We start from the raw sequence: 22,768 nt of genomic DNA, 5'->3' as shown, positions 1-22,768 counted from the left end.
CTAGAAGGAACCTATTAAACCAGCCCTGAAGTAAAAAAAATATTGCTAATTAAAATCCATCACATAGAAAAAACATTAAGATTATCGCTACCAAAGTTTTTCCTGCTTTTCAGGATCAGAGGCAGGTTCCGCATTATAGCAGTATCTGAATTTCTGCCAAAAATATGATTAATATCTGTTGTACGTCTAGTCTTCGATATTCCTTATTTAGTGTTTGTTCATTCTCACCAGCTTACAAAGGCACAGGGTTGCATCCAATGGTGTCATTTGGCTAGTACAAAATTTCTAGATTAGCTACGCATGTGATATTCCATAGCAACTTTGAGGTAATTGTTCCATAGGCTAAGGAGGCTTCTAAAGAAACTTCATGTTAAGGTCAGGAATTTTTATATAAAATATGTTATTATGTTTTACATGAAATCTTGAATATTTTATAATAAGCAAACCAACTAATCTTTTCAAGAACCTAAAAGAAATATTTTGCTGGTTTTGGCTCTCGTTCTAAAGCACAGATCTATCACCTTTCAGTCCCAAGGATCATATGTGATGCTGGCTTGGGCACTTGCAGACTCGAGCATACCCCAGCGGTTCTAATACAGATCGCTGTTACTTTGCTGCTAGCAGTGGCAGGGAAAAAGTAATCTGTGTAAAGATCTCTGTGCAGGCGAGTACAGCCAGTGAAGAAATAAGCCAGGTGGTGGGGGGATTTTGGCTCTAGGGATTCAGGGCAGCCTTGGGGAAATGCAGTAAAGGCATTGGTGGGCTATATGTAGCCTCTGGGCTGCAGATTGTGCGCTTCTGCTCTAAACCCTCCAATTCTCTAAGGAAGGAGAGAACAGGCGGTCAGCGGGACGCATCCATCCCCAACCCACCCCCACTGAATTCCTCCCCCCCCCACACAAACTAGTAAAGACTTCTTTTTGCAAGCTAAATCTGCTCCTTTTGATACTCCATAGCCATTAAAGAGCACCAAAAGCAAGCTAAAACAAGCTAAATTTAATTATTGTGGTACTCCGTAACATTTCATAGCACTACAAAGCAGTTTGCAGCCAAATTTCGACAGCGAACTGGAAATTCTGGCACTTTTCTTATTTTTTGTCCCCAGACCTACGGAAGCCATGCTCTAAGGCTTACAAACCTGGACAAAAACTGCAGTCGGCAACCCAAAAGCTATTCTTAGCTGTAGGAGCAAAGCAGTTATTCACACCAACAGTAGTTTCTCTCCTACAGAAAGTATCAGTTTCAGGGAGAGTTGCTGGGGAACATGGGTGGGACTGTGTCCTGCTTGTTGGTCCCTGGTCAACAGCTGGTTGGCCACTAGGTGAACAGAATGCTGGACTAGATGGACCCTTAGTCTGATCCAGCATGGATATTCTTATGTTCTTATGAGAGGGGGGTTTCACTGGGACTGTGGCACTGAAGAAAAGATTAACTCTTTTGGCCTATAGTCCAAATCACACACACCCTCCGTGCTCCACAGCTTTTTAAATGCATTAAAATGCAGACATGTTAAATATAATCACACATTTAGCATAATTTGTAGATTGACTCCTAGAGCCAGAAAACACACTACAAAGACTATTAGATACAGCCTTCCTATGATGATTTATCTCAGCCACCTCATAACCTGTTATGTCTGACATCACAGCACAGAGGCAGAAACCACCTTCCAAAAGTGGCAGCGTAGGTGTGGAATGGGAAGGAGGCCAGCGCTACATATTACTGCAGTGGCAGGAATAAATAGTCATATGGGGTGATATTTCTAGCTATTGTTTGGTGATATGTACATAATGTGCTATATGTCTACCAGCAATGAGTTTAGCCACTGCTAGGTAATATGTGTGCCCATTGCAAATCATATATGCTAACAGTGAACTCAGTTCTCCAAACATGGATCTTTATGTAGCCAGAACAGCAGTATCTGTGCACAAGAAGCTTTGTGGGGAAACCAAAGGTTTGCAGAAGTACAAAAACAATCTTTGGGAAACACCCTAATGAGAACTGAGTTGGAGTGGGGCAGAAAACCATGCCAGAATGATGTAACTTGGAAAAGGAAACATAGAATGCCTTATAATGAGTCAGACCAATGGTCCATCTAACTCCATTCTGCCCACATTGACCAGCAGCAGTGCTCCAGGATTTCAGGCAGGAGTCTTTTCCAGCCCTACCTGCAAATGTCAGGGGATTGAACCTAGGCAGTTCTATAGGAAAACCTCTAAGATACTGAAATATATTCTAGTCTTCCCATTTTATTCCCTGAGAGTAGATATTTCTAAATCAATTGTGAACAAGAATCAAAATTTCATTTAAACAAAAAAACCTGTAAACATTCTATAAGCACCGCAATGACATGAAATATCCAGCAGCTATTATTGCAAAGTTGCATGATAACATCAAACACAGAAGTGATAATTACTCCACTGTAGCTTCAAAGAAATTCGAACACACCTTTATGTTATAGGTAACATAAAATCCTATCCTATGGAGCAGATGCTTTAAAACATCTAGAGGTCTTCTTTCAAATTCAAGCTGTAACACTATATGTAAAAGGCTTATAAAAATATAATAGACGAACAGATGATTTCCTGTGATTACTGTAGATCCACCATGACCAATGTTGTGCTCATGCTGTACTTCGTTTTTATTAGTTTATGAATTGCTTATAATAGCAGCCTCATTTCAGTAATTCAATTGTGTAAGTGCCAACACAGTACATAAACTCTTGGGCCACAATCCAGCAGAATGCATGTGTGTACCATCTACTGGAAAGGAGAATATTATTTATACACATTTCGTCTTTCTTTTCGTGATTTTCTTGTAACATCTTTCTCACACCAATCAAGAGAGTATATTCTTGGCTGTACCTTTATTTAAAATGACTGCCACCACTAACCATTAGTGCAATACTACTGAAGTACACCATTAGAACTGGCTGCCATTTTCTTCACCTCTTGTTGGTAAGAAAAAAAGTAACCTTAATTCTGAGCTGTACCTTCAATTCCTGGTCTAAACAGAAGTATCCTGGATTTTATTTCTAGTGTCCTATTTCAACCAGGTATTATAAAAGAATTGATAAATTAGAAAGATTAAAAGAAACATAGCTATTATATCAATTATGGGTAAAACAACAACGAAAGAAAGAGCCTGAGTGCAAAATATGACTTTGAAAACCCAGACATTCTTTTTACATCTTTAATATAGTACTCTCTGTTGAACAGGAGATACCTAAAATTCATAATGGCCCAAAAGCTGCCAACTCTGCATTTCTTTCAGAGTTATTTAAAATGAGAAAACACTGACTCACATCTGATCAGTAAGGGCACTCTTTTTCAATAAGGCTGTTTGGGTATCTAACTATTGCCATTAAAAATTATCTCACTGTTAGAATTACTAGTGTAAAAGCACCAATTTACTTTAGAAAACTGCAATGATAAACTTCCAGAATATATCCAGAAAACCAAAGTGCTCACTCTCATTTATTCCAACATAAAAATAAATAATGTACATTTTCATAGTCTTAAGTAAAGGCAGACATGGACTTCAGCAACAATAAAACCGTACAATTTCTATGAAAACAACAACATTCTCTCTCGCTTCTATATAGAGCCAAATGCAATCATGGTAAGAATCAAAACATACCTACCATTTAGCCTTCTTATGATAGCTTCTTCTTCTAGGGTGATGATATATATCTGTTCATCTAGGTCTTCAAGGATCTAAATTCAAAAATGTGCGTCAAGGACAGTCCACATATAGACCAGGACACATATAACATGCAGAGAGAACTGGGATCCAGGTGCAAAGGGTAAACTAATGGGCCAAATGTGAACTGGCCTTCAGTTGTCAAATTAAAACATATCCAATTAAACAATACTAACTTAAATCCTATCGTTCATTAATAATAATACAAAATGGAAAACAGAAAATACCATTTTCATGTTATGTATGCAGGTAAAGATTTGTGAACAAGAGCTTCCTTAACTTGTAATATGCCAATCCACTGTCTCATTGAGAGTTAATTTGTCCTTCAGTAAAACTGGTTTAAGACCACAAGCAAGAGTAAATAAATCAGGTCACATTCATATAATCAGTTTCTACGTAGTAAAATTATCCAGGTTGACTTGGGTTCTGTCATGTTCTATTTATAAATATCCAGGATTCACAAAAATGGATTGATTTTTCTTTTGACCTTCTGACAAGACTTTCTCTTAGTCCCCAAACGATAATTTTTAATTTATATTAATAGAAACGATCCTATACAGTACTCTTCATGTCCCCTAAATATAGGGAAGTTTTATAATAAAATAATAAGCTGATGACAGGTAAGGACCACAAACAATTCTGCAAATATGCAATCAGAGATAGAGTTTTATATAAAGTTAGACAGATTAATTTTTTGTAGGAATAGTGTTTATATAGAAAAACCCATCTTCCTATAAGAAAAGCTAAACTAGGACAAGAGTTGAGATTGGTTTTCTAGGAGGATCTTTATAATGCAGATCCCTTAATAGAACTTGTCAAATAGATTTAGTTAAAGCCATCTTCTAGTTTTGGATTTGTTACAAGTTAAAATCATGAAGTACTTACTGTTGGCTTCACAAGCAACTGACCCATCACTGTAAACATTCGTGAAAGTCCCACTGGCGTGCATACTGTGGAGAAAGACATGTATCAGCCAGGCAGGATTTTACAGATTACAGTCTCCATTACGCAGACTTTCAAAGTTTTTACCAAAGAGAATACAACCTGATATTTCTGTCTGAATAAGACTATGGCAGAATTAATATCGTGAATGTGCAGCTGTACATTAGCAAGATAAGCACACCCTTACAAGTTGCATAAAGTCTAACTATGTACTTGACCACTAAAGCTCCCCGCAGAGTATTCTATAAAATGCCACCACCACCCCAAGAAATAACTAAATGGCTGCCCAAGATTGGTAGAATATTAGCCAATAACAGGATGAAGTGTTTTCCCCATTAAACTAGACAATCAAGTCACATCACTTTTAGCTTTAAACTTTAGTAATATGAAAACAAAAATAAAGAATTATGTAATGGAAATATGAAACATGTCAGTTCAGAACTGACACAACGATGAAACTAACTACGATGCCTGCTGGAGCTTCTGATTTACTTGAAAAAAGCAGATCCCTCCCTACTATCGTTGTTGACTGGCAACCAATTTTAAAACTCGATGTAGCATTCTGTACAAGTGGTGTTCCTGACAAATACAGATGCATCCTCATTCTGAACATATACTAGGGAGGGAATACAGCTCAGTGGTAAACATATGCTTCCCGTGCAGAAGGTTCAATCCCTAGCATTTCCAGTAAAAAGTATCTCAGGTAGCAGATGATGTGAAAAACCTCGGCCTGAAATGCTAAAGACCTACTGCCAGTCAGAATAGACAATACTGAGCTAGACTGAAACAATTTAGAATAAGGCAACTTCCTATGTTCCTATACATCTCACCGGAAACTCCCAAACTGAGATATTTGTTTACAGCATTTATATACCACTCCACATCTAAACAGATTCCAGGGTGATGGACAATAAAAGATAAAAAGAATAAAACACCATATTAATTTTTTTGTTTTAAAAACAGAATACCAATAAAAACCATGGCTGGTTAATCAAGGGTGCCTTCTTGAAATAATTGTGTTTTCAGAAGGTCAAAAACAACACAATGTGCCCGCCTGACCTCCAGAGGCAGGAAGTTCCACAGAATGAGGGCCACCACACTGAAGGCTCTTCTCCAATCCAAGCAGAACCACCAGAAGCATGCCATCTGATGACCTCAGTAACCAGCAGGTTGATAAGGGAGAAGGCGCCCTCTCAGTTATCCTGGTCCCAAGTTGTTTACAGCCTTATATACTAGTACCAAAATGTTAAACCTGGCCTAGTAGTGAATGGGCAAGCAGTGCAGCTCCCTCAGCAAAGGAGTTGCATGCTGAAAAGGAGCAGCGTCTGACAACACCCAAGCAGCTGCATTCTGCACTAGTTCCAGACCAGCCTTAAGGGCAGAGCCACATAGGCTGCATTGCAGTAATCCAGTCTTGAGAGCCACTAGTGCCTGTACCAGTGTGGCCAAGCTATCCCTGTCCAGGAGAGGCTGAAGCTGGCCAAAAATTTTCATGACATGTTAGGTAACTCTCAAAAGTCTAGCCCTCTTTCTGTAAAATAGACAATATTCGAAACACAGAGACAATGAGAAATAACAAGACTTTGCAAAGCATATTACATACACATGAAAGGTACTCTTATGAATGCCAAGATATAGGTTATTTCAACACAGAGGTTATTTATAACTAACAAGTGCATTTAACAAAAATAGCTAGGGGTAAAAAGGTGAAGACCTCTGTACTAAAAGGCCAAAAATGCTTTAAACATTTAGATGTGCATTATTTCTTCTTCTAGTATATATTGCAAGACTTACGTAGAAGTAATAAACATCCCATCAATGATATACAGGAATATAAATAAGGGAGGTAGAATTCCCAAAGATCTGGAAGTAAAAATGTAATACGGATTCAGTTTATCCACTATGTTGCCTATCTTAGACAAGAAATATGAAAATATAGTATGCTGATTACTGTATCGAAGTAATTATGAAACACTGGCAATTCTGCAATTATTCTGTTACTGTCTTAATAAAAATGTATGTTGACTATCACCCCTTTGAATTTATGGAACACAAATACTTGGGCACTTTAACATCAAACACAACCAACCAAAGACAAGAAGTCTTCAAATGTTTAAAAATGAGACATGGACAAATCTATCCCAGGAATACAGTTATTCTTCATGTAGTTTTAGCTTCAGTGAAGACAACTGTTCACCTAACAAATGCAACTCCCCTTGCCTTCCACTCACTGAAATAGGATAGAATTTTAAAATGCCAGTTATTCATATCAATGCTTTAAAAATAGTAGTGTATGTTATGAAAAATTCCATACCATACAAAGATTCCATACTCGCAGCGTCATTGTCTATGAGAGCTGAAGCAACCCACACAATTCCAAGGATAAGCAGTGCAAGAAGAATGAGCATAACAAGAGTTTCCAGGATGCGTGCTTTGATCCCCTATAACAAAAAATAATTCACATTTAAATATGTACAAATATAGAGATATAGCTGTTTGATATTACTTTTAAAAAACAACTTTTGAGAGCCTACACTCAAAAGTGTAGAAAACTAGTTGACAATTCCTAACTAGCACCACAATTCTGAGTAATTTCATTGCAAAATTCTTTACATATTATTTCAGGGCCATTTTTAAAGGCAGATTTCTTCTATGAAATCACTCAGATAAAATGCGTATTGACAAATTTTATCTCCAATTCCAATCAATAGAACAGAAATTCAATTATGAAAAATAGCTGAGTCAACATTAGGCTTTACCTAGGTACAATGTCTCCATCTAGTGCAAATACAGTCTTCCAGTGCAATGGTTTCTATTTTGTTCCTTTCAGCCTATAGCACCCTCAAGAGCAGAGCACATGTAGGACACAACTCATTTTGTTCCATTTCCCCCCTAGTTAATTTCATGGTGTCTATCACAAGTTTTCCTTCTGTCCCTCAGTATGTAACGTGATCTCTTGTCCACATACCTACCTTTTGTCCTGCCCCTATCCCCCTCCCCCTCCCCCAGAACCCATGGGCTGTTGTGTTGTAAGGTTCTGGTGGCTTCTTACCCATGGCAAGAATCCACCTTGATTGATTTGCATGACAAAACAAGCCATGCTGTAATTCCCACCATGGCTTATTTCCCCCTCTGTGACTATGTGAACCCAGTCATGTATGTGTGTGCAGAAAGCTGGAGCAGAGATGGGCAGAAGGCAGATTTGGGTAAACAATAAAATGAAACCACCCCTCCCCATTACATGTTGAAAGGACGAATGGGGGAGAGGGAACTAGGAGTAGATTTGGGGATGGAAGGGGCTGTGAACTCAGTTCTGGTAGTCAAAACAAACTCCTGGGGTCAGAGTTCTTTCATTCAAAGTGTATGCCTTTTGTATCTGGCTCCAGTTGGTGGATTGTGGGGTTCTAGTAAACACCCTATTCCATTTAACTACTTCTCTTCCCCACAAGAAATAGCGCATGTTGAATTCTTATTTCTATCAAACAGGTTTCCTTGGGATTTTTAGTCTCCCAAGTCCCAGGTATATGCTTGAAAGCCTCAGAAGTGTTATGACATTCACTGCCAATGGAAAAGACTGCAAGTTTTAAATTATTAGCTTCCTTTTCACAAAAGCAATTTTATAATCCATATACATTTCTGACCCCCATTTTCCATGTGTCTGCAGTTGTTTCTTTTCATGATTACAGTCATCCTGTAAAATGGTTTGGGTCCAGGTTACCTGCGGGATCGCCTTCTCCCATATAGTCCACCCCGCACATTCAGGTCCTCTGGGGTGAACTTACTTCAGTCAGCTAAAACTAGGCTGACATCAGTTTCCCAGAGGACCTTTTCTTCTGTCGCCCCCAGATTGTGGAATGGCCTGCCAGAGGAGATTCGTAAAATTAACCCGCTGTGTGATTTTAAGGCAGCTTTAAAGACTAGCCTTTTCCGGCAGGCCTATCCAGATCAATGTTAAATCATGAATTTTTAAGATGTATTGAGGTGGGTAAGAAAGAAAGAAAATTATTATTATTATTATTATTATTATTATTATTATTATTATCCTACTGCAGAGGCTCATCAACAAGATCCTGACAATCCTTCTAAAACAGGACATGCCTATAAAGTAGCTTTTTTCCAGCTGGAAACCCTGCTCATGTATGAATGGCAGCTGACTTTACAATCTTGTAGCAATGAGAGACAAGGAAGCACAAAACATAATTACTAAGTAAAAAGTCCTTTCTCCTCCCCCAATAAATCCGTATTAAAGAGGATTACTATTATGTCAATTTAAACACTTTAAGACGTGCCTCGCAATAAATGTGTTTACAGCTCATACCTAGGGGCTAGTTTCTCTCTGTGCATGGAATGCACATTTTCTAATGACACTGGATCAGTCTCTTAACTTAAAATTTTCAGATTTCATACTTTCAGAAAATTCCAAAAGACCAGAGCACACAGAGAAGTGTGTCTAACTCTGAATGCTCTAACAAACCCAGCATATCACGAGCTGTGTGTGTTCAGGAGTCCAGTAAATGAAGCCATTAAAAAAAGCAATTCTATCATGCTTGAGTAATTCCTTAAGCAAATGAAATGTATAAGTGTTCACAAGCATATATGATACAAAGAATAGTATTCTAGGTTTTACTCCAAAACAGTATGTATTAATTCAGATGAGCATTTTCTCACAGCAAGAGATTTGTCAATCTCTATTTACAGTTTTCACCAATTTACAAAACTATTTTTTTAAAGAAGTATTATTAAATCTGTACAACACTATCAAGCACTGAAACATTAAAAATTAAGATCTAATAAAAAATTAGCACACATATAACTTTTGGCCACTACGCCCACATCACAGTTTATATAACATGCATAAGACTGTGCCCTACAGTAGATACTTTATTTAAACCTGAAATTTTGTGACCCAGACCTTCGCAGTTGCAGATGTTTGAAATCCAGTAGAACAAGGGCGCATGGGAGATCCAACATGGCTGTCACATTTTGGGCAGAGGCCAAGCATGAAAGCATGGTGACAGAAAAGTCCACAGGATCACTTCTAGTTGTACTATAGTTCCACTTCACTATAGGGGAACTGGATGCCCAGAAACAACCTATATTGTTTTTCCCCTCACCATTGGTTATGATGGCTAGGGCTGATGAGAGTTACAGGCCAAATCATCTGGACGGCCACAAGTTGCCCACCCTCGCTCTAAACCTACACATCAAATATCAAAAAAATTTCTTCCAAGTTTAGCTAGATGAAAACAGTCAAGTGAAAAACACATAAGTAGTGGCCGTAGTGGAGTAGGCAGCGGCCATAGCTCAGTGTGACAGAGGACATGCTTTGCATGCAGAAGGTCCCAGATTCAATCTCTGGCTTGTCCAGGTAGGGCAAAGAAAGAATCCTGCCTGAAACCCTCAAGAGCTGCTGCCAGTCAGTGCCAACAATACTGGGTTAGATGGACCAATGGTCTGTCTCAGTATAAGGCAGTTTCCTAAGAAGGCAAATGAAAGTGCAGGTTTACAGCAGAGGTAGAAAGCCTAGGCATGTAGGCTGCATCTGGTCCAACAAGGCATCTCATACTCATGCAGGCCCATGGTGCTTGCCATAGGGCATCAGCTGCAGACCAACTTGGTAACTGACAAACCCACAGGCCATAGAAAGCCTACACTTTAAAAGCACCATTGTACAAGCAGGAATATGCACATGTTATTCAAAGCAAAACATCATTCTGGAATATAAACCTAATGGACATTTCAAAATTCCCTCCAACTTCTCCTCCCACCCCCCCTATACACACACACACCACACAATTTATATAACTTACTAAAATATACCGTATTAATGATTAAAACATTTGCAGATATCATAACAAAGCCAACAGGCTACAAAAATCAAACTGCTTAATTATTAAACTGAATTAAAATTTCCAAGGAGCTTCATCTTAAACCTCCTATTAACTTAAAAATAAATTAACCAGCAATGCAAGAGTTCAGCTACACTATCAAGTTAAAACTCTGTGCTCCTAAAAACAAAGCAAAGAGAGGAGAGATGCTGAACAATAAACTGACATGTTTTTACAGAGCTCAAAATTTAACACACAATTGCTGCAGAACATCTTGACCCCTTTCAAGGTATGTCAACATTACTTTTTACAGGCACTGCCTTTACACAACTAGAAAGCTTGGGAAACATTTTTATGTTCATGGTATGTTTAAGGTATATATCAAGCCCATTATTTTAATTTGACAAAAAAATGGTGCTCGGTAATTTCAATGTTCAACAAGGCATTCAGATTGCAAAAAGCATGTACATCATCTTCCTGTAATCCAAGCAGTAGAGGATTATGGCCAACATTGGATGATATACCAGATAATGAATTTGGATAAGGAGGAAGCTTAAATTCCTATGAACATAGGAAGCTATCTTATATCATCAAGACAAAATTGATCCATTTAGCTCAGTATTGAGCTACAATTATTATTATTATTATTATTATTATTATTATTATTATTATTATTAGCTCCATGGTTTCAAATAGCAGTCTTTCCCTACCTTATCTGGAGATTTTGGGGATTGAATGTTGAACCTGGGACCTTTTGCATGCAAAGCATGTGCTCTACCACCAAGCTATGGCAGAACAAATTATTTTCTAGGTACTAATTTTAGGTTGGGCTATCAACCTAGCGCTACTAACAATATGACCAGAACTTGATTATTACTTGAAAGACCAAGCTACATGTATCACAATGTGGTTTAAGGATAGAAAGTATCGCTCAAGTGCTAAGTTATAATGCCAGCCTTTAGAAAATCCTGTTTGTGCACAGTTTCAATGGAATGTCTTAAGGGACAAACCAAATGCATACAATTCACCAATATTATCTCTATCTTTAATGCTTTTCAAAAAAAACTAAGTCATGTTGATCTCCTTTCATTCTTTCCTCACTTTTCTCCATCTCACTGTTGATGCCTAACCACTCTGAGTCTGTTACACTGCATCGTGAGCAGTCCCTAGATGTATAAATTGCTATAAAGGACAGCAACCTCAGAGCCTCAGGAAAGGGGGAATTCCAGTGGATAGGAAGGGGAGGAGACTGGAGAGGCCAGGATAAAGATTGTCCTGAGCCTTCTCCAGCCTCCTTCCCTCCCTTTCTGAAGCACCCTCGCTAAACAGGCTTTTAACCCTGTCTAGCAAAAAAACCAGGAGATTGGAGGACAGGAAGGCGAAGACTGCCTCTGACACCCATCACACCCTGCTAGTTCAACCCTAGTAGGGCATAGGAAACTCAGTAGCTTCTGAGTTTGGGGGCTACCAAGCAGCACAGGGGCAATCAATAAGACTGCACCCTAATCATGGCAAATCTTACATATGTAGTGTCTCGTTAAATATTTAACCTGCCTGCAAGTACTGCATGTATTCATATGCTATAAACTAAATATAAAGATAAACATGCAATATCTACTATCCTACAGTTTGTAGTATTATAAATCTGAGAACTAACTCCTTGATAGAAACTACAGAACACATGTACCATTACAAGTGAATGTTAAGATTAGTTTGAAATTAAAGTCTTGCTTGTTAATTGCCATTATAGTTGGGGTTACATATAATTTAATTTAGTTTTTTAATTTGTAATTGTATTTTAGATATAACCAAAACAAAAAACAAAAACAGTCCCCTAACAATTGGGGTTTAAACAGCTGTTACAGAAAACTCGGTTAGTACAATTTTAGAGGGGGGAAACAAAACAAAAGAAAGCGAAAAAGGAAACAGGAAAAAGAAATACATGAATAGACAAATAAACTAATTAATAAGTTATTATTATTATTATTATTTATTTATATAGCACCATCAATGTACATGGTGCTGTACAGAGTAAAACAGTAAATAGCAAGACTCTGCCGCATAGGCTTACAATCTAATAAAATCATAGTAAAACAATAAGGAGGGGAAGAGAATGCCAACAGGTACAGGGAAGGGTAAGCAGGCACAGGGTAGGGAAAAACTAACAGTAGAAAGTAACAGTAGAAGTCTGCACAACATCAAGTTTTAAAAGCTTTAGGAAAAAGAAAAGTTTTTAGTTGAGCTTTAAAAGCTGTGGTTGAACTTGTAGTTCTCAAGTGTTCTGGAAGAGCGTTCCAGGCGTAAGGGGCAGCAGACGAAAATGGACGAAGCCGAGCAAGGGAAGTAGAGGCCCTTGGGCAGGCGAGAAACATGGCATCAGAGGAGCGAAGAGCACGAGCGGGGCAATAGTGTGAGATGAGAGAGGAGAGATAGGAAGGAGCTAGACCGTGAAAAGCTTTGAAGGTTAACAGGAGAAGTTTATATTGGATTCTGAAGTGAATTGGAAGCCAATGAAGAGATTTCAGAAGCGGAGTAACATGGTCGGAGCGGCGTGCTAAGAAGATGATCTTTGCGGCAGAGTGGTGAACAGAAACCAACGGGCTGATGTGAGAAGAAGGAAGGCCAGAGAGAAGAAGGTTGCAGTAGTCCAACCGTGAAATAACCAGTGCATGAACAAGCGTCTTGGCAGAAGAGACAGACAAAAATGATCGAATCCTGGCAATATTATACAGGAAAAATCGACAAGATTTAGCTACTGCCTCAATATGAGGAATAAAGGAGAGCGAGGAGTCGAAGATAAAGCCAAGGCTACGAGCTTCCTTGACCGGAGTAAGCGTAACATTATTGACAGTAAGAGAGAATGAGAGATGAGGAGAAGGTTTAGGAGGAAAAACAAGCAATTCAGTCTTTGCCATGTTAAGCTTCAAGCGACGATGAAGCAGCCAAGCTGAGATATCTGAAAGACATGCCGAGATACGATCGTGAACATCAGGAGAAAGTTCCGGAGATGACAGATATAGTTGTGTATCATAAGTGTGCTGTGTGATCTTCATTTGCTATATTGTCCAAATGTTCAAAGCAGAAACCGGTATATATTGTTGTAAGTACAGTTGTGACGTATGTTGAATGAATCTCCACCATATAGCATAAAAAGCTAGCGGTTGTTTTTCTTTGGATTTGAAGCAAATCATGAGTTATTTTTTCTGATATTGCCACAAACGGTACCATGCAGGTAAGTTCAGGTTATCCAGTTTTTTCAACTGCTGTGTAATTGTCTGGTGAGCGGCAATTAGCAAAAATTATAACAAATCTTTACATTTCAAACTTACATTAGATCCTTTCTATATTTATAGTAAAAATAATTCTGGATTGCATACAATCATTCTCTAGTAGTAACCATTATTTCTCTATGTACTAACAACCAGAATCCCTGTATATATGGACAATTCCACCATAAATGAAAATACATGCCTTTTACTCCTCAGCTTCTCCAACAAAGGGGGACGCATGTTAAAGTAATATGCATCAGCTGTATTGGTGTGTGATTTATTCTATTTATTTATTTACTTATTTATTACATTTTTATACCGCCCAATAACCGAAGCTCTCTGGGCGGTTCACAAAAATTAAAACCATAATAAAACAACCAACAGGTTAAAAGCACAGATGATACCATCTGTGCAGTACTTTCAAATAGGTTTCTCGAATAGAGGCTGATATGGATCTGAGTTTGTTCCAACTAGCATCTTCTAATTCCCTTCCAAAATCTCCTTCCCACACTTTCTTCAAGCCCACTATCGAACCCATCTGGGCATCTATTAGGATAACATAAACTAAAGATACAATTTCCTTCCCTCCCTTCCCTACCGTTAGCATTGCTCGTTCTAATCCTGTTAGGGTTCTAAGTGCATATGTCTTTATGTTCAGATCTCCAAGAAGGTAAGATAATTGCAATACTTGTAGCCATCCTTGGCCTAGGTCGGTTCTGAGTAGTTCTAGCTTTTCGTTTATCCTGAGCATAAAAAAATTTCAATCGAAAATATCCCTTCTTTTCCCTTTCAGAAATACTAGAGATTATAATTGTGTCTAAATTACCTGGATATATCTGTAATGAGGTGAGGGGAAACTACACAAATATGCTCCTGATTTGTGGTTGCTTATATGCTCCTGGTCTGTGGTCTGTATGGGATCTAGTCTCATCTGATACAATATTTGGCACTTTGAAGACCTCAGATGTTTTTAAAATCAAGTTACATAGAAACACTTTGGAGAAATGTGAGCAACAACTGGTAAAGATTTGAGAGTCAAGTTGTCAGGACTTCCAGAGTCAGAGGAAGAGTGCAGTGTCAACAATATTGGATGACACACAGCTCTTCCTCGGTTTTCCATTAATCCCAGTGAGACTGTGGAACCCCTGAAAAGGTTCTTGGAGGTGTTTTGTTGATGGAAGAGAGCTTAAACCAGAAAAGGTGGAAGGACTTTGGATAGGGAATTCTAGATAGAGGGATTCAATTGGATTGGAGGAGTTGCACTCACCTTTAAGAACCAAATTCATAGGTTAGGGATTCTTCTGATCTCATCAACGACTGAAGCACAGGTGGCAGCAGTAGCCAGGAGTGCCTTTTACCAACTTTGGTTTGTATGTCAGCTGATTTTGACCTTTAAATGGATACCCTTGTTTTTATATTGTTGTTTTTATGGTTTTGATGGTTTTTAATTTTGTATACCTTTTCTTAATGCTCACTGTTTTTAACTGTTGTAAAGCACCCAGAGAGCTTCGGCTATGGGGCGGTATATAAATGTAATAAATAAATAAATAAATAAATCCTTTAGCCAGCCTTCCCAACCTGGTGCTCCTGAACTGTTTTTGACTACAACTCCCATCAGTTCCAGCTAGCATAGCCACTGGTCAGGTATGATGCCAGTTGTAATCCAAAACATCTGGGGTGACACCAGGTTGGGGAAGGCTGCCCTAACTGCTTTTGGTCCAGGTTATTTGAAGGACTGCCCATACCTATATGTGCCTGCCCATGTTTTAAAATCATATTCAAAAACCACCCAAATCATTAAGGTTCGTGGGCACTAGAAAGAGTCATGGAATTCACTCTATGAATGGTGGAATTGTCCACCCTATGGAATTCACTCCCAAGATGGCTTGCCCTATCTGGGGCTGCTTTATTACCATTACATCTATATCCCACTTTTTCCCCATTTTTGCAAGGAACCCAAGGCAACTTATGTGGTTCTCCCCATCCTCATTTTATTTGCACAACAAACCTGTAAGGTAGGTTAGGCTGAGAATCACTGACTGATATGACCGAATGCTGACTAGAAGTCCCAGTCCAACACCCTACCCACTACACTACACTGGCTCCCCTCCTTTTAAGAGGGTTTAAATACATCATCTGTTCTTTCTGGCTGTTAACTCAAACTTTGTTATTTGCTGCTGATTAATGTTTTAAAATTGTATTTTATCAAAAAATACTTTTATTTAAAATTGTTCATATTTAAAAGGATTTCATTCACAAGTTTGTTTAGTCTTGAAAAATGGCCAAGAAATTGATTAAATACAGTGTACTGCACAATCTCCTATCCATCTTTCATAACTGTGCTCTTTTTCTTGCCTGGTTCTTCCTACTCACCCACAGCTATCTAACACCAATATTCATAACAGTCAAAAATGTTTGCTTTTGCAAATTTGGAAATGGAATAAATCATGCAAAATTGTGTACATTCTTTTGTTTTGTATAATTTATTCTTGTCAGAAAAGGAGAGGTGTTTTGGAATTACATATCCAAAGTGCATACTGATTGCAAACTGAGTTCTATAACATGGTGTTTATAGTTCAAGGATTTTCTAATTTATGTTTAATAAAAGCCATCAGTCAGTATTTGCAAAAAAAATAGTAATTCCTAAGCCAGTGAGGATGCCGTCTTAATCAAAGCAGTTATAGTACTGGGTTTTAAATGTGCTGAATTTTAAAGAAAATGTTAACGTAAGATGTTAGCAAATGTCAAAAACATTGGATATCCTTTGATGTTACTGATTAAACAACTTTTGTTTCTGGTTCTACTAATGAAAGAATAAATGGGCTGTAATATAGTATAGCACAATTCAGTCACATACCAGTAAACATTTCATTGCGATCAGAGCACTAAAATGTCAGTCTGTGCTGAATGATTTTTATAGACAAATAAATATGAGTGTAAATGCCAAATAAATACACACACTTAACCACATTCCATGAGACTATTTAGAGAGCCAATATTCACAGTAGCTTGCGGTTATCCCAACTTCAGACATTCAAGCCGGCATAAAATGGGTAAATAAGCTTCTGCCAAATAAAACTCCAATATCTTTCTCATTAACTATTTTTCTGGGAAATCATATGAAAACCCCTGCTTGAAGAAAGCACATATTTTAATTACGAGATGGTACCTCAGGAAATACTACCCTCTTCTGTGATAGTATTACTAAGAAATAAAATTTAATCTAAAAGTGATTTTAGGATGTTTATAAGAAGCAAAATATTTTAAAATTAACTGTTCCTTACCAAGCAACGTGTTGCAAATATTCAATCACAGAGATTATTGTGTGCTTACAATACTCCTAAAACCTATACATCTCGAAGTCTGTCAAAGTAGATGGCAAGAAAACCAAGACCTAAAGTATTGCTTTTGTACTAAACTATATGCAAAAATGAGGCCAGGTAATATTCTCTCTGCTTCTCCCCATCACCAGCCAAAAAACAATCACATAGTCTGTCTGCTCCCTCCATTTCTAGGCCTGTTATTTTGTGAAATGGCTAAATTTCAAATAACATAATTTATGAATTCCAAAGAGATCAGTAACCATTTTCTAAAAAGTCATAGTATATTAAATTTCCAGTACAATTATACTATTCTGATAAAAAATATAGTTATTCAAATTATCAGCTATGTGATCAACTATATCACATTTTTGGTAGAAGTTCCAAAAATGGCTAATAATGGTACCCCTCTTAAGTAAGGAACAAAATATTAATCATAACTCAACAAAAGTTCTTCTGTATATTCTTTGTACACTGCAATACAGTCACATTGCTAAATATAAACAATTTAATATAATTACGGAAATGCTAATGTAACTTGATCCACTCTGCTGTCATAAATAAATCTTTTGGGCAGTAGTTTGTCACATATACGTTAAAAATAAGGCTAATTTGTTTTATTTTTAAACAGTTTTCTTATTAAAACCATTTGATATGGGGGGAGGAAGAGATGGAAGTTGTGATGGGGTTACTACTTGACACACAACAGCTGGTGAAATATTGCTCTATTTTTTGTAACAAACACCAAGATCAAAACATTATGCAAGTTAAATTTCCTTGAAAGGTTCTCAGCAGGAGTCTTCCTTTTTGCTTGTGCAGCACTTGATTTCCTTTCACCAACAAAAAAAAAAAGCCTCACCAAGAACATCCATGTGCCACTAACACTAAGCAGCACTTCCTTAATCACTTATTTCCAACAATTTATGGATGATCAGTGGCAAAAACGAGCAAAGAATAATGAAAGAATGCAATGAAGCGTCCTTGAGACATACTGGGTTAGACTTCCTACTCATTTCTGTGTCTCTTTAATATTGGGGGTCTGATACAAATTAGCCACAAGGGGGGGAAAGTCATCTGGTCATAAAATACAGTACACGGTCACTTTTATGTAAGTTTGCCAAAAGGGACATAAACCAGGACAATTTCAAACTGTGACACAGGATAGAAGTATATTAAAACAATCTTTGTTCCTCCTCTATTGTGCTGTCATGTTGCTCAGCTTTATAGATATTCTGAGCACCCACACTGGCCTCTTCACTTCCACCTGGCCTACCTAATTAATTAAGCAAGGAAGTTACCTCAAATTTTTCTACCATTTGCTTTTATTATCAAGCACTCTCTTTTGATGTTCTCAGAATTAACCTCTTAATTCACAGACTTTTGTGCTGTGTTCCAAACACTGAGATGTCTGGATGCTTTGCATAATTGGTCAGGATGTTGCTGTCGCTCATGGTAAATTTTATGCCACAACTTCCAGAACAAACAAAGAAATCAATGTTAAGGTAAAAGTAACAAGGAAAACTTTTGAAAATCAAAATTTATGATCTTGCAATACTTATAAGTTTGGCATTTTGATAACATACAAAAATATGAACTATAATGCTTTTGTTAATATCTCAAAAAATAACACCAAAGCTAGGTTATGAATACATACAGAAGTTGAACCTAGGATCCAAAGATCTACTTAGGTGACTACAATACAAGTGGAATTTATTTTTTCCCTTTAAACAGCACACACACGCACACACACAAACTCATACACCTTCCTCCTCCTCCTCACCTTTATCATTATCCCCTCATCGCTGGAACCAAAAACAGGGTTATTGGGATACAACAGGGAAGTATCAATATACTTGAATGAACTTCAAGGAAAGCAGAAGTACAAAACCTTTTTAAAAACAAGGGTCACCCCTCCTACAAAAAAACTCCAGCCCAATGAGGACTCAACATGTTCAAAGGCCTCCAGAGCCATTCAGTGTCAGCTGGAAAGAAAAACAAATACTCAGGGGGCAGGTGAGTTCATCTACTTGAACCCCTTAGAGCTAATAGCATCCTAGAAGAGTGCTGGACTGGCTGGAACCCTAAAGAGGAGCACTCATGTTAAAGGGTGAGGATGTACTGCAACATTCTGTTCCAGGTATGACTTGTCACAAACTATTTTTAAAACTGAAGGGAGTTCTCAAAATCAGTTTTCCATACAGCATAGTGTGCACATGTGTGTGTGGTGATGCTATTTGAGAAGAACATGTCAAATATTCCTTGAGATCAAGGAACTAACTCTACAGTGCTTTGGACCACGGACTTAGGCTGGCCTTCTCCAACCTTATTATTATTATTATTATTATTATTATTATTATTATTATTATTATTATTTATATAGCACCATCAATGTACATGGTGCTGTACAGAGTAAAACAGTAAATAGCGAGACCCTGCCGCATAGGCTTACATTCTAATAAAATCATAATAAAACAATAAGGAGGGGAAGAGAATGCAAACAGGCACAGGGTAGGGTAAAACTAACAGTATAAAGTCAGAACAAAATCAAGTTTTAAAAGCTTTAGTAAAAAGAAAAGTTTTTAGCTGAGCTTTAAAAGCTGTGGTTGAACTTGTAGTTCTCAAATGTTCTGGAAGAGCGTTCCAGGCATAAGGGGCAGCAGAAGAAAATGGACGAAGCCGAGCAAGGGAAGTAGAGACCCTTGGGCAGGTGAGAAACATGGCATCAGAGGAGTGAAGAGCACGAGCGGGGCAATAGTGTGAGATGAGAGAGGAGAGATAGGAAGGAGCTAGACAGTGAAAAGCTTTGTAGGTCAACAGGAGAAGTTTATATTGGATTCTGAAGTGAATTGGAAGCCAATGAAGAGATTTCAGAAGTGGAGTTACATGGTCAGAGCGGCGAGCCAAGAAGATGATCTTAGCAGCAGAGTGGTGAACAGAAACCAATGGACTGATGTGAGAAGAAGGAAGGCCAGTGAGAAGAAGGTTGCAGTAGTCCAACCGAGAAATAACCAGTGCATGAACAAGAGACAGACAAAAATGATCGAATCCTGGCAATATTATACAGGAAAAAACGACAGTTTAGCTACTGTCTCAATATGAGGAATAAAGGAGAGCGAGGAATCAAATATAAAGCCAAGACTACGAGCTTCCTTGACTGGAGTAAGTGCAACATCATTGACAGTAAGAGAGAATGAGAGATGAGGAGAAGGTTTAGGAGGAAAAACAAGCAATTCAGTCTTTGCCATATTAAGTTTCAAACGACGATGAAGCAACCAAGCTGAGATATCTGAAAGACATGCCGAGATACGATCGTGAACACATGTGCTGACTACAACTCCCATCATACCCAGCTATTATGTTTTGGCTTACATAAGCTCTTGCATAAGTAAAAGAATGACTTTGACTTAGCTCCACTTCACTGAGCCAATGCTCTTGTGCAAGATATAAAACAGCCCCTTCCATCAGCAGAAGACACTTTCCACACAGAAAAGTGCATCTTGTCCTTTGCCCAAGGACATCAAGACACTGCCATAATAGGCAGGCAGGCTCTTCCAAACAGGATCAGCTGAAGCATCAGCTAAAAAAAAGCCTTGGTCTTCAGATAAAATATAAATAAATTAGCACTGAAAATAGAGCAACTTCATTATAATGCCCCTGTTTACACATATTATGTGATGGTATGGTTTGTGCATCACAGCCTCAATAAGTAAAAGGTTGAATTCTAAAATAATTTGAATAACTGAAACCATCAAGTTTGTTGTTAACCATAAGGGCTATAATAAACTCCAAGACAGTTAACAAGGGACATGAGTACAACATTCAGAGTGAAGATTGATCTATTTAGATTTACAATTTAAAGAACATGGAGAAAACTGCAGACCCAATAAAAAAATTAAACAGTGGACTAAGGAAAAAGGCCATTTAGGCCCCTTTTTAAAAGGGCACCAAGTTAACCCCCTTAGGCCTAAAATATCCTGTCTGAATTAACAGAATGGTTTAATTAAAACCCTAGACAGAGAATCATGTTAAGTTCAGTTTTCAGAACAAACACTGCATCCATCCGTGGTGAGTGGCCAATTTCCGTATCTGTATCTCTGTGTAATATGCAAGTGCTTTTAAAAAACAACAACACTTTGCCCAAGGGAATCCATGGGAGCCTACCAAAGGAGCCATGTGCCATAGACAATGAATGCCATCAATTAGAATAAAAACCCCACAATATATTTGTAACCACCTACTTGTGTGGTGGTTGGGGGGGGGGAAGAGTTTTTTTAAAAAGTACAGAAAATAGTAGTCTATTTGGCATAAACATTGCGAATACATGACAATTTTCTATACAATATACCACACTTGTAGGGATAAAAACAATATAGCAGCCCAATGATACTGTGGAGATAATAGCAATCATGTTTAAAGTCAGCACTAAAAGGCTGGGGTGGGGGAGATATTTTTTTTTTTTTTGCAAGAAGGGAGGGATGGAAAGAGTTTTAACCCATGGTTTGTTGTTGGGTTGAAACTCTGGATTACTTGTCCCTCAACAACCTAGAGTTTGCCCCTAAAGAACCCAGAGTTTGATGCACATTGCATCAAACAACCCTGGTGCTCTTGGGTTATTTATGAAAGCAAATGCAAAGTGGAAGTGTAAACCGCCCAGAGAGCTTTGGCTATGGGGCGGTATATAAATTTAATAAATAAATAAATAAGTGGGCAGGAGGCAGAGCACTCACTCCAGTGTACCCACCAATTCATGGGTTAAACTACCCATGAATTAACATTACATGTAAACCAGACTGAAGTCCTACCTGCAGAAAAAAAATGGGACAATTTCAACAGATATGGCTTCAGACTTAATTGTATCTTGCAGAAGATATGCAATGCTTAGTGACGCTTTTCCTCCAAGAGTTGACATACATGAATATCACGACCCAAACTTGGCTTTCAAGTTACTTAGTACCTTTCCAAAAGAATGAAGTCCCTGTGCCAAAACCCATAGTGCCTTTTCTCACTTACCGCCTATAAAGAGTTCCCTTTAAAAAAATAACCACCCTACCAAGTTTATTATGCTTTCTGAAAGACTGACTATATTCGTCACTTGCTGAATCATTTTTATCATTGTATTAATTGCTTTCACTAAATAGCAAAAAGTCAGAAACCAATCAGTCTAAAAGAAAATATATGCAAGATTTTGAATTTCTGAACATGTGTGTGTAGAAGGGATAAATGTTTTTTTTAATTGCTATAAAACTACTTACAAGAAAGTAATTTAAACATCAGTTCATATGCTCTGAACTAGATAGTTCAAAGTCTTTAAAGGCACTCATCGCCTTAAGTGCCAGGAGACCACCAAATTTGGGAGTACATAATTTTGTAGCACTGTAGATCTGAGCAGTGACTGAATGAAAAACCCCTGTGAGCCCCTAGTAAGCTGTTCTGAGCTTTTCACCTAGTACTGCACCTAAAATTTTCTCCAGTTTTGTTAATATAAATACTGCCTAGCTTCTCTGTGTTGTCCACTGATAAAGGAGCCTGAGTGCTTCACCCAGGATGGAAACAGTCCTCAGTAACAGCTGGATGTTATATTTTCAATATCAGGGGATACAACATTTCTGCTTTTCTTGCTCCCAACAGTCCCAGGGACAAATCCAGGTGAACTCTGAAACAATCACATGAGCTGCTAGAACCTTATTTGAACATCTGCAGCCTCTTC

At 37.9% G+C, this 22,768-nt stretch overlaps 1 protein-coding gene across 3 annotated transcripts in view; it reads right to left on the bottom strand.

The window, feature by feature from the left end:
- LMBR1 (limb development membrane protein 1) overlaps window positions 1-22,768 on the bottom strand; it is a 281,805-nt gene that overhangs the window by 17,449 nt on the left and 241,588 nt on the right. For all 3 annotated transcript variants that reach the window (XM_063125954.1, XM_063125945.1, XM_063125963.1), the window contains 4 exons: window positions 6,959-7,085; window positions 6,439-6,507; window positions 4,588-4,652; window positions 3,644-3,716 (listed from right to left, as the gene is read on the bottom strand). In XM_063125954.1, the coding sequence (XP_062982024.1) occupies window positions 3,644-3,716; window positions 4,588-4,652; window positions 6,439-6,507; window positions 6,959-7,085 (334 nt within the window). The remainder of the gene's footprint in view (window positions 1-3,643; window positions 3,717-4,587; window positions 4,653-6,438; window positions 6,508-6,958; window positions 7,086-22,768) is intronic.

Source organism: Elgaria multicarinata, chromosome 1, assembly GCF_023053635.1.
Source record: "Elgaria multicarinata webbii isolate HBS135686 ecotype San Diego chromosome 1, rElgMul1.1.pri, whole genome shotgun sequence".
In the NCBI taxonomy this organism is placed as follows: Eukaryota; Metazoa; Chordata; class Lepidosauria; order Squamata; family Anguidae; genus Elgaria; species Elgaria multicarinata.
Note: the sequence above shows the minus strand (reverse complement) of the source record. Positions and strands in the feature narration are given on the sequence as shown.